Source organism: Pogoniulus pusillus, chromosome 9, assembly GCF_015220805.1.
Source record: "Pogoniulus pusillus isolate bPogPus1 chromosome 9, bPogPus1.pri, whole genome shotgun sequence".
In the NCBI taxonomy this organism is placed as follows: Eukaryota; Metazoa; Chordata; class Aves; order Piciformes; family Lybiidae; genus Pogoniulus; species Pogoniulus pusillus.
The window spans coordinates 9,480,836-9,496,311 of record NC_087272.1 but is presented as its reverse complement, the minus strand read 5'-3'; the positions used below and the strand labels follow the sequence as shown (position 1 = coordinate 9,496,311).

Below are 15,476 nucleotides of genomic sequence, written 5' to 3'. Positions count from 1 at the left end.
CTGAGGTGAAAAAAATGTGAAAACTTTATTCCTAGGCACACTATGCGCAGTGTGCTGCCAATGTGAACACAGACATCCATTTAGTAACAGCAGATTACAACAGATTAGCTGAGATCTGTAGTTGCTTAACCTTCAAGTGTATCCTGAAAGGGATCAGTTCAACCAGCTCAACCTTTATTCTGTCAGAAGAACGTGCTCTGTTCCAAGTCATATCCACCATGTTTCAAGGCCATTTAAATATGTAGCTTGCAGAGTTAGCATGCAATAAAATATCTCTTTGTTCCCTCTAAAGGACAATCCATTGGTTATTGTTCATAAAGCCTTTCAAGGTTCTTGAAGGAAATCTAGTACAGGCTGAAGTTGCTTTAACACTAAAAATTACAAATTAAAAGGAAGCCTAGATGCCAGAGTTAAAAAAATAATCCTGCAAAACCAAGCTTTTACCAAAAACTAACCCAAACAAAACAACAAACACCAAACAAAAACCCCACATGTATTTAAAATAAGTTAGACACTGCAAAGCCAAGCTTGGGATGAATGCACACACAACAATAGAAGATATTTATTCTCAAAATCTGAGAAGCATCAGCAGTGCATGTGCTACCATTCATAAATAGATATATACAGTCCTCTCTTCCAGCCTGAATAAATACATTGCTCACATCACCAAAGGTATTTGTAAAAAAATAAGGCTACAGATCTATAGAACCATGAGACTGGCTTAGAAGTGATGGCAAATGACCCTAAATGTTTACATAGGTTTCTGTGACTCCCTGGTGTCGAGCTTTAGGGTGCTTTTAGTCTCATTTTCAGGATTTGCTGTGCAGTCACAAACACTAGGAATGTACTACTGCTAAAAGAAGAGCTGCCTTTCCTCCAAATTCACAGGAAAACCAGATATTAGGGGTTTGAAGGGACCCAAAGAGATCATCCGAGTCCAACCTCCCTGCCAGAGCAGGACCACACAACCTAGCTCAGGTCACTGGGGAACGCATCCAGACAGGCCTTGAAAGTCTCCAGAGAAGGAGACTCCACAAGCTCTCTGGGGAGTCTGTGCCAGTGCTCTGGGACCCTTATGGGAAAGAAGTTCCCCCTTGTGTTGAGGTGGAACCTCCTGTGCTGCAACTTGCATTCATTGCTCCTTGACCTATCAAAGGGAGCAAATGAGCAGAGCCTGATTCCCCTCCCCCAACACGCAGTCCTCAGATACTTAGAAACATTTATTAATTCCCCTCTCAGTCTTCTCTTCTCCAGACTAAAAAGTCCCAGGTCCCTCAGCCTCTCCTCATCAGCCAGTGCTCCAGTCATCATCCTCTCAGCCCTCCATTGGGCCTTTTTCAGCAGATCCCTGTCCTTCTTAAACTGGGAAGCCCAAAACTGAATGCAGTAGTCAAGATGGGGTCTCACCAGGGCAGAGTAGAGGCAGAGAAGAACCTCCCTCGATCTGCTGGATACACTCTTCTTAATGCACCCCAGGATCCCATTTGGTTGTGTGACCTAAAACTTTTAAAATACCCTGAAACTCCTTCAAAATCCTAAAAGCTGGTAACAGGTTCTATAGGATATACAAATATGTAGGTAGATATTTTGATAACATACTCACAGCAAACAAAATTCTGCAAAGCATATCAACCTGGGCACTTGATATAGAAATATATTTACACAGGGGAAATTCAGAATATTTCAAGTCTGGAAAAGGTTTCAGGGGAAGATGGGGGAAAGTAATTAATAAAAGAAATTACAGGTGTAAAAAAAAAAATAATCTATGTTACTAAACCTAAGCACTTCCTCCTTCACTTTCTCCCTGGCCCTGTGTCACCTTGTCCAGTCCTATAAGAGTGACAGTGATCACTCTACTCGCCTTTTTTATTTGGGACAGACATACTGGACCAATAACTCTTGCTTTCAAAAATTAAAGTCTTAATGAGTTTTGTCTTTTTCTTTTCTTAACCTATCTGAAAGGATTATTGGGATTGAGGAAAAAAAAAACATCTGGCTGGTTGAGGCAGATTGTTATTCCAAAAGACTCACGGAACAGGCTGCTTGGAGAGGTGGTGGAGTCACTGTCTCTGGAGGTGTTCAAAAAGCATGTAGACATGGCACTTTGGGACATGGATTAATGGCCATGGTGGTGTTAGGTCAATGCTTGGTCTAAATGCACTAAAAGGTCTTTTCCAACCAGAACAATTCTATGATTTTGTGATCTTCAAAAAGACTAATGTACTTTAACCCAGATTTCACTCCTTTCTAGACAACTTATGAGGGAAATGACGTGAGTCCTAGGATGTCAATGCACTTTGAGACACACTCATGGGCAAGGCATTGTTTATAGTTATCTCCTGTCTTGTCTGACATCGCACCATGGCAAGGATTGCCCTCCGAAACCTGCAGGCAAGAAAGGGAGAGCAGAAAGATCATGAGCTGGAAATGCAAGTCAAAAGGAATACTAGGAAAGCAGACCTTAAGTATTACTACAGTTTTCCATTTCAGTAAAACTTACTTAATTAAAAAAAAAAAAAATACAGAGCATTTGGAATTCAAAAGGACCTGAGTCTTTTTCACTTCCATGTGCAGCAATAACTCAGTTAAGTTCAGTGCTGCTTCTACAAGAGGGGTTGCAGCCATGCTTGGTTATCCCAGGGCATGGTATAGCCACAAGACAGATAAACTTACATAATGAGGGAAAAAAGCAGACAGTTTTCCACTGACTCAGCAGGGTCATATAAGTTCACCTAGGCAGAGATCACAGGCTCTGCTTCTAGGTTGGTAGTAGAGAAAGGAATGATGCCTCTACAAGAATCAGATGTCAGTCAGAGACACTGGCTTGGCTAGAGCATTTGATGTGCTTACTCAAAACAGAGGAATAGGCTTCATTTAACTTTTTTGAAAGAGTCAGATCATTTTAATGAGTTAGAATATGCCACATTCCAAATCCAGCAAGGCAATCTTCAGAAGTTACAGGTCACTCATCTGCCACATGTTTCAGTTGCTTGTGCAACCCAAAACCTGTAATGAGTCCCTCTGAGAATCCAAAAGTGCCTTACAAAAGCTGCCTCACTGCCTTTCAAAACTGTCTTAGGAAAACTTCATGAACCTGCTCTCAGAAATATTTACCACTTCAGTGTGTTCTGATCGTGTTCAAACCAATCTCTTTTAGGCTTCACTGTCCAGAATGTTTTTTTTTGGTTAATCAATCATGTCTTACTCTTTGATCTCCTCACTAATGAACTGGTCATATTTTATGGCTGCTAATTCTGTATCAGATATACACTCAAATCACGGCGTAGATTGATGGCAAATTAGGAACACTTACTTTTTGTTTGCAACAACATAAATGCAAGGATTATAGAAAGTGGAAGATTTTGCAAACAGAGGAGCTATGATGGCCATTGCAGGAGAAATTTTCTTTGGGTCCCCAAAGGATGACCATAAACACACAATAGAATATGGAGACCATGCCACCAAGAACATTAAAATCATCACAACAGACATCTGTAAAACAAGAGGAACAGGCACATAAGCAGTATTACCTGAAGATGCAAACCTCAGAACTTAAGCTCCAAAGCAGATGTGTGAAAACAGAGCTATCTAAAACCAAATCAGAACATGTAACACAGCACATCTGACAAATTATGGCAGGTTATAATGAAATTTCAGTTCAGGGACTTAACAGCACATCACACTGCTATCCATCATGTACAATCTTCCTTCACAGCTGGCACTACTTATTATGTTAAATCTGTCCATCAGAAGTTTAAATGGTCAGAGAGGGCTTCAGACATGATTTATGACCACCAGAACGGGTCACTCTGTGATGCTATTACAAACAATAAGTATAAACAGAGAGAAAAATCTAAGCCAAATGTTAAATAATGCTGTTAATAAAAATGTTTCATAAGGCTTAAGTATAGTACACTGACACAAAATGAAATGTTGTAGGCTACAAAGGCTCAGCTCCTATACTTAAGGAACCCAGGATAACAGCTGTGTTCAAGCCTCATGCTGAGGAGATACCTGAGCAGTCATTTGTCTTCTCTGCCTGTCTGTCAGGGAGAACAACCTGAGCATGTTGGAGCTCACACCATAGAACCACATCACAGCTAGAACTGAACTGTGGCAGACTAGGGGTAGTGGTAGGGTAGGACACATTTTTCTGACTTTTGTCAGGGACATGAATGGGTAATGGATATAGGAATGGAAATCTCAAATTAACCAAGAAGACAAATCTCATGGAAACTAAACAAAACTGCAGGGCTCTTTGTATCAACAGGGTTCCTTAGCATTATTTACCTATCCCCTTATTCCATTTTTTTTGCAACAAACACCATGAGAAACAAGAAATGTCTGCTTTGTGTGATCTGTTCTACAGCATGACCAACACACAAGCAGTGACTTTCTCCAGAGAAGACTCCTGCTCAGCTATAAAGGCAATACCTACTGATGACAACACAAAGAAAGAACCCTTTAATTTAGAAGTTTGGTATGCAGCAAGCTTAGAAGATACTAATTCTTAAAAAAGCAAGAAGTCCAGCTTTAAAGAAGGCAACTGCTTAACTCTAAAACCTCAATCTTCTGCTTTATTAAAGAATGTAACTCTGTTTTCAACTGTAAAACAGAGGGGGGAAAATCTTCACAAATTCTCTTTTCTTCAAAATTGAAAAGAAAAAAAGATATCTATCTACACACATTTATACATATAAATTATATGTACATTTATATAACTACATCCTCAGCTTCAAGCTTTCTGAAAGTTCTTCAGAAGAACAAAATGCTCAAATTATGAATTTTTAGTTTAAAAATACCATTTTTCAAACTTTAACCATGAGTAAACCTTCCAAGGAACTTTAAATTTGCATTGATAAGCAACTCAAAAGCAGGTACATGCTTTGCTGTCCAATTTTCTCTCCTACTTTCATTATGCCCAGCTATAAATCATACCTTTACACAAAATCAAAGGAGTTTTCTCAAGGACTTTTACACAGCAAAAACAAAAGAGGTTGCCCAGGGATGTGGTGTAGGCCCTGTCCCAAGAGACATTCAAAATCAGAGTTGATGTGGCCCTGGGCAGCGTGATCTAGGTGGAGGTATCCCTGCTCACTGTAGAGCAGTTGGACAAGACGACCTTTGTGGGTCCCTTCCAACTCAGTGCCATCTGTGAATCCATCTTCCAGGCTGGATAGCTCATTTTATGCCATATCTCACAATTGCTACTGTTTACATTACAGAGAGATAAGTTCAACAGACTGAAAACTTTGGGTACTTAAACATATATATATATAAAAATAGCAGTACATTTCTTTTTGATGTGGTGCTTGGGGATGTAGTTCAGGATGAACCTTGTAGAGTAGGGTTACAGATTGGAGTTGGTGATCCTGAGGGTCTTTTCCAACCTGAATGTTTCTGTTATTCTAGGCCATGAGTTTAAATCAGAGCTGACCAATCTACTTTGGAGCAGACACAACTGTGAACCTAGTAAAAGGTTCAAAGACTCTGTGGACACAAAGGTCTTCCTAGGACACCTGTGAAGTGTCCTTTAACCTGGAGAAGAGGAGGCTCAGGGGTGACCTCATTGCTGTCTACAACTACTTGAAGGGAGGTTGTAGCCAGGTGGGGGTTGGTCTCTTCTCCCAGACAACCAGCAACAGAACAAGGGGACACAGTCTCAAGTTGTGCCAGGGTAGGTATAGGCTGGATGTTAGGAGGAAGTTCTTCACAGAGAGAGTGATTTCCCATTGGAATAGGCTGCCCAGGGAGGTGGTGGAGGCACTGTCCCTGGAGGTGTTCAAGCAAAGCCTGGCTGAGGCACTTAGTGCCATGGTCTAGTTGACTGGCTAGGGCTGGGTGCTAGGTTGGACTGGATGATCTTGGAAGTCTCTTCCAACCTGGTTGATTCTATTCTATTCTATGTAATAACAGAGGGCAGAGGCAAGGAAAATCCACATTGCTCCCAACCTTCAAAGTAGCTACTCATCTGGAAAGAGTACTAGGCCAAAAAGTAAAGAATCTGATGTTGTAAGTCAAGCCCAAGCTTTTCACCAAGGATACCTTTCACTTCATATTTAGTAAGAAAGGAAGAAGGAGGAAACAAATATATACTGTTCCTTTGCCCCCAGGACTTTAACATGAAAGAACATGCTTAAAACAAAAAGTGCCTTCAATTACCCTACCTTTGTCACATCTACTTGGTCAGACCAATCTATGTTGATGCTCTCCAGGCAGTTACTGGTGGCATATTGTTTCATAGTCCGGGAAACATTGTAATAACAGTAAAACATGACTGTTAAGGGTACAACAAAATTAACAGCAATTACACTCATTGTGTAGGAAACAAAGGACCTGATAAGACAGAAAAACAAAACACAGTAACTTACAAATAGCCATCCAGGGAAAGTTACTAAATATTTTGATTATGAAATTTTAGAACAACCTTTTAAAGAACTAAGAATATTTTCTTCAGCTTTAATTGCCTCATTAGCAACTACAAGTCTGGCAGATTTCAAGCATGACCCAACTCCCCTTTTTTCTCTAGACCTATATTATTTCCATTGTTCTAAAATTGTTTTTATCAGTTATACTTCACACCTCAAAAAGAACAAGTTATGCTTATGCAGTGGTGAATTAAACAATTTTGGCCTGCAAAGGGACAGGAAAATTTCAAAGAAAGGGTGAAGGAGACTCTTACACATCATTCTTCCTCCAATTTACTGTGCACGTTGCTCCAGTCGGATCAGGAGCGTAGCTAGCCCAGCCTACAGTAGGCATGGAAGCCCAAAAGACCGCATTTATCCAAGCAGCAAGGATCAGAGAAGCATAATTGCGAGTAGTCATTCTTCTTCCTGTGGCCAAGCACAGACAATCACAAACCATTGTCATTTTTAGCTTCTTTCCAGTGTTGAACAAGTGGCTTCCAGCAAGCACATAGCAGGGTAACAACCCTTTCAAAGCCTTGCCCTCCCCAACACTGCAGCATACCTCTTTCACACTGCTAAAAGACACCTCAAGCTTTCCAGCCTTTAATACCACTTAAAAGTCATCACCCATTCTATCTCTCAGAAGGCTCCAGGAGGATCTTAGAGCAGCCTTCCACTACCTGAAGGAGCCTACTGGAGAAGGATTTTTTATAAGGGTATGTAGCACTAGGACAAGGGGGAATGGTGGTAAACTAGAGCAGGTTAGATTTAGGCTAGACATTAGGAAGATGATCTTTACTAAAAGGGTGGCAAGACATTGGAACAGGTTGCCTAGAGAACTAGTGGATGCCTCATCTCTGGAAGCTTTTAAGACCAGGCTGGATGAGGCTTTGAGCAACCTGGTCTAGTGGGAGGCACCCCTGCCTATGGCAGGGGGCTTAGAACTGGAAGGGACCTTAAAGAACATCTAACTCAAGCCTTTCTATCATTCTATGATAAAGACAACACCTAACGTTAGTCCCATTGTTAAAAACTTACTGTGCAATAGTGTCTTAAAGGACATCTTTGTGCAATTGCAGGGGTGAGATTAACTATTACATTACAGCTGTGACAGAGAGGAGGAAAAAACCCATCTAGTACAGTGTTAATGCTTGAGACACACTCACTAGACAGAGGTCAAAACCTTCCACAGCTAGAGGCTTGTCATGTGCTTCTGTATATGGATGTGGCCCTCTAAAGGCTGAAAACAGCCATGAAAATACAACTTGCAAAGAGAAAAACAGCCTAATTAGGACATTTTTCACTTTCACAGGCAGTACCATTCATGCCAACTGGACAACTTACTCATCTAGTTGGCATCGAAGTGCTTATGAGGTACTTCAGGATCATGCCCCAAATCCAGATCATGCCCAGCACTGTAATTTTGGAGTCATTCATGAGGAGACAATACAGTTAGACTCTTATTTCACAGAAAGCCAACAGTGAACAATATTTGACCATAGATACCATACCTATATCAGGCCTGCAGATTGTCAGGTAACGGTCAACTGCAACCACAGTGAGCAAACCAATACTAGCCATCCCAAAAAAGATATTTAAGGCAGCATAGATCTGAAATCCAAACAAACAAGCAAAATCCCTTCTGAGAAATCTTTCAAAAGTGCAAGAACAGGATGGTGGACTCAAAATCTAAAATGCTATGATACATCACACTCAGCCAAAATTCTCTTCCACACAGAAGCAGTTAATTCAATGCCAGCAATTTGGAACTGGCTCATTTAAAACAAAACATTTCAAAATCAACCTGCTTGTGTGCACATCAGAAATTCTAAAGACTGCCACCTGAAAAGCAAACAAATATCATAATTCAGCAAGTAAGTGTTGAGATTCAGAGATCAAGAGTTTGGGGTTAAGGGGGTTCAGTTCATGTTCTCAATATTAAGTTAAAGAAACCTGAAGAGGATTTGATTTATGGGTTTAGCAAATGTGAGCTCCCAAGTTGTCACTCTTCCCTCTGTTGTATAACCATATTTATTTCAGAGTTATGGCACATTGCTTTTCCCCATCACCAACCACTTTCACACATCAGATCTGCTGCACAGAGCAGCACATACTGCAATCCCACCATGCTCCAAAGGCATCTGCCCAGTCATCTCATGGGCAGCCTGACCAGGAAGGACAGATGACTAGGAAGGCTGCATTACCACTGGCACTCCAGAAATACAGAGCTCTGTGCCAGACCACATGCCACCAGTGGCTATAATAGAACCCTACAGCATTCAGCCATCTCAGTTCACAAGGATTCAGTTAATTTAGGTTGATGTGAATTGTGCGTCAAGAGGTCTTGACTCCCAAAGCACTGGTGCTGAGATTTCACATCTTCAACCCAATACAAGTCAGTCTAGGCCTAAAGATGATAAAAGTCAGGCATCCTGTCAAACAGCACCTGAATTCTGAGCTTAAAATAATTGTGTACTTAGGCAAGTGGCACCAAATTGTCCATCCAATAAAGGTTCAAAATGTACCGTGTGGCTAATATTTTCCTTGAGTCACATTTTTAGCATACATCTTCACATTGCTACTCATTTTCTGGGCATTTAAGCCCAGAATTAATAAATAGACTTACTGCTAAGTAGACATAAGTCACAGCTTTTCAGCTTCAGAAGTGTAATTTTTTTTTTCAGTCAGTCTGTTATTCAAAATAGACAGATAATAAACCCAGGTTAAACCTTTAAAAGGAGACCATCAGCCTTGCAGGCCTTCATTTTGGATATCCTAACAGTCCCATCCAAAAAAGAGACATATTTGCTAAGCAGAACTCATTAAGGTCTGTCAAGCTTATCACCAAAACAGTAGGCACATCCAAAGTATTTTAACTATCAAATAAGTCATCAGATATGCATGTGCTACTCTTCCATTTGAGGATTTCATTTCCTAAGCATTCTTAGAGGGAATTTTTTAATCTGTCATTGATAAATACAAGGTTACCCTTTGGTGTTTTCATGGAATAAGTTTGGAATTAAATTCACACAAAAACCTGTAACCAGAAAATTAGAATCATAGAATCAGTCAGGGTTGGAAGGCACCACAAGGATCATGTAGTTCCAACCCCTCTGCCATGGGGAGGGACACCCTACCCTAGAGCAGGCTGGCCACAGCCTCATCCAGCCTGGACTTAAACACCTCCAGCCATGGGGCCTCAACCACCTCCCTGGGCAACCCATTCCAGGCTCTCACCACTCTCATACTGAACAACTTCCTCATTACCTCCAGTCTGAACCTACCCACCTCCAGCTTTGCTCCATTAACCCTGTAACTCCCTGATATCCTAAAAAGTCCCTCCCCAGGTTTATTGTAGGCCCCCTTCAGATACTGAAAGGCCACAATAAGGTCACTTTGTAGCCTCCTCTTCTCCAGACTGAACAGCCCCAACTCTTTCAGCCTGTCCTCAAACTGTTCACATTACAAAACACGAGCTTCAGGTCTAGAGGGAAATTGTGTCTCTCCACTTCATTTCTTAGAAGAATTAATATCAGGCAGAGCTACTACTCATTTCTCAGTTTGCTTTTTAAGTGATGAAAACTTTCTCTGCAATACCTGGCATCCAGTATATCCAAATTTCCAGCTTCCATGCAGGTCCGAGGCAGCTGACATGGGGTAGCCAATGCCACTAACGCCAATGTCAGTAAAAGCCAAGTTGATGATAATTGCATTGGTTGCTGTCCGAAGCTCTTTGTACTTAACAAAGATGCCCAACACAACAATGTTACTGAAAATGCTTATCACTCCTGTAAAAACAGAAAAGAGAAGCTTTACAGAGGATACACACCAGCCAGAAATAAACATGCAGAGGAAAATGCAGCCAGTTGATATATCTAAACAAGTTTTCTTTACAATCAAACACAATTTTGCAGTCAAGACAGACACTTGAATAGAGTTTTTCAATCAGATTTCAACTTTCATTTGGATTCAGAAAGGGCCAAAAGGTGGAGAGTTTTGCCAAACCTAGGGCTTCTGATGCAATGACAAGCATAGCTGAAATTCAAAAGCATTTAGGATTACAAATCAAACTCTGAAGCCAGCAAGTACAGTGCTGTCTTCTATGGAGAAAAAAAAAAAAAGCCATGATTGTGATGCCTTTGATCTAGCAGAAGATCCATGCTGTTCTCAGCAGACTGCATTCAGACAACAATCCTAGGTGAAAGACATAGAGAAGCTTTGACTTTGATACCCAGCCAGACTTAATTTCCCTCTCTGCTCATGAGGCCCAGTCCCTTTTGACCATTAGAGTTGGCTCAGGTGCATCAGGAAGCTTTTTCCAGCCCTAGAACCATAGGATCAATCAGGTTGGAAGAGATCTCCAAGACCATCCAGGCTAACCTAGCACCCAGCTCAATCCAATCAACTAGACCACGGAACTAAGTGCCTCATCCAGGCTTTTCTTCAACACCTCCAGGGACGGTGACTCCACCACCGCCCTGGGCAGCCCATTCCAATGCCAATCACTCTCTCCGTGAAGAACTTCCTCCTATCATCCAGCCTAGACCTCTCCTGGCACAACTTGAGACTGTGTTCCCTTGTTCTGTGGCTGGTTGCCTGGCAGAAGAGACCAACCCCCACCTGGCTACAGCCTCCCTTCAGGTAGTTGTAGACAGCAATGAGGTCCCCCCTGAGCCTTCTCTTCTCCAGGCTAAACACCCCCAGCTCCCTCAACCTCTCCTCATAGGGTTTGTGCTCCAGGCCCTTCACCAGCCTTGTTGCCCTTCTCTGGACACGTTCCAGCACCTCAACATCTCTCTTAAATTGAGGGGCCCAGAACTGGACACAGCACTCAAGGTGTGGCCTGACCAGTGCTGAGTACAGGGGCAGAATAATCTCCCTCGTCCTACTGGCCACACTGTTCCTGATAGAGGCCAGGATGCCATTGGCTCTGTGTTAGTAAGCAGATGTCTGAGAGTAAGAATGAAGTACAAATAGTGGTCATCATTCTGCTAATTTTTTTTTAAGCTCACTGCCACTTTTTGAGTGCTTCTCTCATTTGCAGATAATTGCTTTGCTTTCCAAGAAGGAAGTAATTGTGAAGTGTTGCACTCTCCAGTGGTCAATGTAGTCATTTTGGTGATGAGAGGGACGCTCAGGCTGCAAGACGGATGCCCTTCAGCTTATAATGGTGAAACACTCTGTGTGATTTCAATATGCTAACTGGAGAAGTAAATTCCATGTTATTCATGGAGCTGGACTTGATTGTGTTGATGCTGCTACCTGTAGGCATTGCTTAGCACTATCCTGGTTTGTATTTGCCTTTGGGCTGCCTTTTTGGTTTTGGTTTTGTTTTTTTTTCATTGCTCCCTTGCAAAATCTGTACTTGAACAGGTTTTGAGGTTTTCACCTTCACAAAGCCAGAAAGTTTCTCCTCTGCCGAGCAGCAGCCCTACTAACCTCATGGCCTGTGTGGGGCAGATGGCTCCCAGCTGGCAGGGAATTTTGAGCTGCGTCATGAGGCCTGAGCCAGGGAGGGCAGTTTTGGCCTAGTGTCAGCCTGCTGCGAGTGGAGGGGCTGGAGGAATGCTAGACTTTAGTCGCCCTGGCCTGGAACACAGCCCTGTGAGGAGAGGCTGAGGGAGTCTGGAGAAGAGGAAGTTCAGGGGTGACCTCATTGCTGTCTACAAATACCTGAAGGGAGGCTGTAGCCAGGTGGGGGGTTGGTCTCTTCTCCCAGGCAACCAGCAATAGAACAAGGGAACACAGTCTCAAGTTGTGCCAGGGGAAGTATAGGCTGGATGTTAGGAGGAAGTTGTTGCCAGAGAGAGTGATTGGCATTGGAATGGGCTGCCCAGGGAGGTGGTGGAGTCACCGTCCCTGGAGGTGTTGAAGCAAAGCCTGGATGAGGCAATTAGTGCCATGGTTTAGTTGAGTGGCTAGGGCTGGGTGCTAGGTTGGCCTGGCTGATCTTGGAGGTCTCTTCCAACCTGGTTGATTCTCTGATTCTGTGATTTGCTGTGGGAAGGCACTTGCGAAGCAATCAATCACACTTTCAAAGATGTTACAGTCCTCAGAGTCAAAAATGCTCCTCATTAAGAAAGCAAAAAATCAAGCTACAGTTGAAAGCTTCACTGCACTCTTCCAATTATAGCAAGAAAAAAAGGAAAATCCCCAAAGTAATCCAACTTTTTTAATTGCCTTTTCCTTAACATCACAGTCACCTTTTCATGCAAGATTAAGAAGCAGCTGGGTTGATCCTAGCTAATGTCATTGTTCACCTAGGATAGCTTTGGTCCCTAACAGCAAATGGTCAAGTTCTCTGAAAAAAACTCACCTTATTCCATCAAATGTAATCAAGTTTAATCAACATAATAACACCTATACCACATACCTGCATTCTATGGTTCTATAATCATAGAATTCTATGATTCTGATTCTATCCCACATATCTGAAGCACCTAATAGATCCAGTCACCTCCAAATAGCATGGAACTGCTGCAAAATGCATTGAGCCTTCCAATACTTAACCATCATCCTTCTCTACAGCTTCTTAACAAGACTACTGATCTGTGTAGCTGATTTCTGCATTCAAAAATAGCCTCTGTGCCAGAGCAGCAATTTGATACTCACCACTGCAAACAGATATCTTAACTAAAATATGTCCACCAGCAATACTATCGCATCTAAAGCTAAAGTACATTAATATTTTAAAGTGCTTTAAAAGCTAATTATATCATAGAAAATGCATGGTACACTCCAGGAATGAAATATTTATAAACTGCTTTTGTTCTCCATAATAAAGGTATTGAAGGCCAAGCTGTAAACCCAGTAGGCTTCATGTTGATATTTCATAGAATCATAGAATCAACCAGGTTGGAAGAGACCTCCAAGATCATCCAGTCCAACCTAGCACCCAGCCCTATCCAATCAACTAGACCATGGCACTAAGTGCCTCAGCCAGGCTTTTCTTGAACACCTCCAGGGATGGTGACTCCACCACCTCCATGGGCAGCCCATTCCAATGGCAAATCATTGCTGTTGCGCTCAGTGCTTCAGGAAATCATTACCAAAGCTGTAGTGGTTACAATAACGAGAAAGCTTTTTGGAGGTGGGGGGAAATAATAGTAACTCTGTAACGATTCAGGTTTAGCCAAAGGTCACTGCAGTCACAGGGAACGAGCACCACGTCAAGCCTCACAGCGTGCTGCTTCTAACGTGTGTCATCGGTGAAAAATACATCTGCAACTGGAGTCTGCTCTTCTCTGATTAACAACCAGCTCCCTCCCTTCAAGTCACATTCCAACCCTTCCCATTACAGCCCCCAACAGACACCCGCTTGCATGCTCAGACTACGCATATATTACTACAAACATGTGGCCCGGGAGAAACCTCAAGATAGCTTCGAGCACATCACAGAAAAATGCAAGATGTGGCAGCTATGCCCTATTTTTATCTCTTTTGCAAGCTGGCAGAAATGAATTCTCAGACTCTTCTCTAGCTGCATATCAACAAAATGTTATTTTTCAAGACACAACACCTGCCTTCAAAGATAAAGCAAGAAAACTCAGATGCTCCTGCAGCCAGCAGGCCGACCGCTAGCTTGTCGGTAACCTACCAGGAAGAGCCATCAGACATTTGTGTAATGCAAAGTGAAATACCCTTGCTGTTGCCATACAAAAATGAGCACCCAGATCTGCAGGTCTACATTCAAACTTTAAGCAACAACCTACCCGTGCCCATACCTGCTGTTATTAAGTAAGCTGCAACTATGTTGTGCTCAGTCTGCGTAAAGGCCGCATGAGCTTCGCTGGCGCTGTCTGAGGAGTTGGAAGAATCGTTCCAATGCATTGTGGACACAAGAGAGCCTCCTCTGTCCTCTGCGAGAATTCATCAAGGCGATGGAACACTACAAAATCCTTGTCAGGCAAATTCTTTCATTATTCAACAGACCCAGTGCACAATTAAGCAGGAAAAAAAAAGGGGTGGCTAGGGGGGGAGTTACCACCACCACCGCCACTCTTGACAGCCTCCAAGCACGATTTAATTGGACTAAGGTGCAAAGAAGTTTACGCTCCCAATCTGTGCAGGAGATTGCTCATTAAAACAAAGAGCAGCACAGAACCAAGCACATTTTCAACAGCATGCTTAAACTTCATTCTTACTGCTAAAGAGATTAACTGTCACATGCCCCCCAAACTTTTCTCTTCAAACCTCTTGTGCAATGTTTTGGAAACCTCAACAAGAGTTGGCTCAGGTCAGCTGGCCATCAGCCTGGCTTGGAATTAGCTCCCATCATCACTGCAAATGCACAAAACCACAGCACAACCTCAGGACACAAATGTCAGTTTCTTTAAAACAGAAGAGAGGCTTACTGTAAAGTCCACCCCTTCAGATCCTTAAAGACCTGCTTCTTCAAAGTTCTGAGTTTGATATAAACTCTCAGGTTGACGTAGACACCAGAAAAACACAATCCAGGTGGGGGTTGGTCTCTTCTCCCAGACAACCAGCAACAGAACAAGGGAACACACTCTCAAGTTGTGCCAGGGGAAGTATAGGCTGGATGTTAGGAGCAAGTTCTTCACACAGAGAAAGATTGGCATTGGAATGGGCTGCTCAGGGAGTTGGTTGACTCACCGTCCCTGGAGGTGTTCAAGAAAAGTATGGATGGGGCACTTAGTGCCATGGTCTAGTTGACTGAATAGGGCTGGGTGCTAAGTTGGACTGGATGATCTTGGAGGTCTCTTCCAACCTGGATGATTCTATGATTCTATTTTAGGAACAAGTTCTTAATTATAAGGGTGACAGAACACTGGAAGAGGTTGTCTAGGAAGGTAGTTGAGGCCCCATACCTGGAGATACTCCAGGTGAGACTCGATAGGACTCTCAGCAACCTAATCTAGTTGAGAATGCCCCTGCTTAATGCAGAGAGGATTGAACTAGATGTCCTTTGGAGGTCTCTCCCAACCGAGATTCAACAAGGCCAAGTGTAAGGTCCTGCACCTGGGTCGATGCAATCCCAAGCACAAATCCAGCTGGGTGGCAAATGGCTGGAGAGTAGCCCTGAGGAAAAGGACCTTGGGGTCT

The 15,476-nt window shown here is 42.6% G+C and overlaps 1 protein-coding gene across 1 annotated transcript; it reads right to left on the bottom strand.

Moving 5' to 3' along the window:
* Position 1: 1 nt before the first annotated feature.
* Positions 2 to 14,269, bottom strand: RRH (retinal pigment epithelium-derived rhodopsin homolog). The gene is made up of 7 exons (XM_064148493.1): positions 14,135 to 14,269; positions 10,008 to 10,198; positions 7,922 to 8,021; positions 6,683 to 6,836; positions 6,168 to 6,336; positions 3,314 to 3,492; positions 2 to 2,385 (listed from the first exon to the last, which is right to left on the bottom strand). The coding sequence occupies exons 1-7, from the start codon at positions 14,238 to 14,240 to the stop codon at positions 2,280 to 2,282; spliced, it is 1,005 nt and encodes a 334-aa protein (XP_064004563.1). The 5' UTR covers positions 14,241 to 14,269; the 3' UTR covers positions 2 to 2,279.
* Between the last annotated feature and the right edge of the window lie 1,207 nt (positions 14,270 to 15,476).

What these genes read in the sequence shown, in the direction of transcription:
- RRH (XM_064148493.1), bottom strand. Translation starts at nt 14,240, where the DNA reads ATGCATTGGAACGATTCTTCCAACTCCTCAGACAGCGCCAGCGAAGCT. An exon ending in AATCTGCAGGCCTGATATAG is followed by an intron (nt 6,837 to 7,921) that starts GTATGGTATCTA and finishes GCTTGGCCACAG; the next exon opens with GAAGAAGAATGACTACTCGC. An exon ending in ACCAAGTAGATGTGACAAAG is followed by an intron (nt 3,493 to 6,167) that starts GTAGGGTAATTG and finishes CTTGTTTTACAG; the next exon opens with ATGTCTGTTGTGATGATTTT.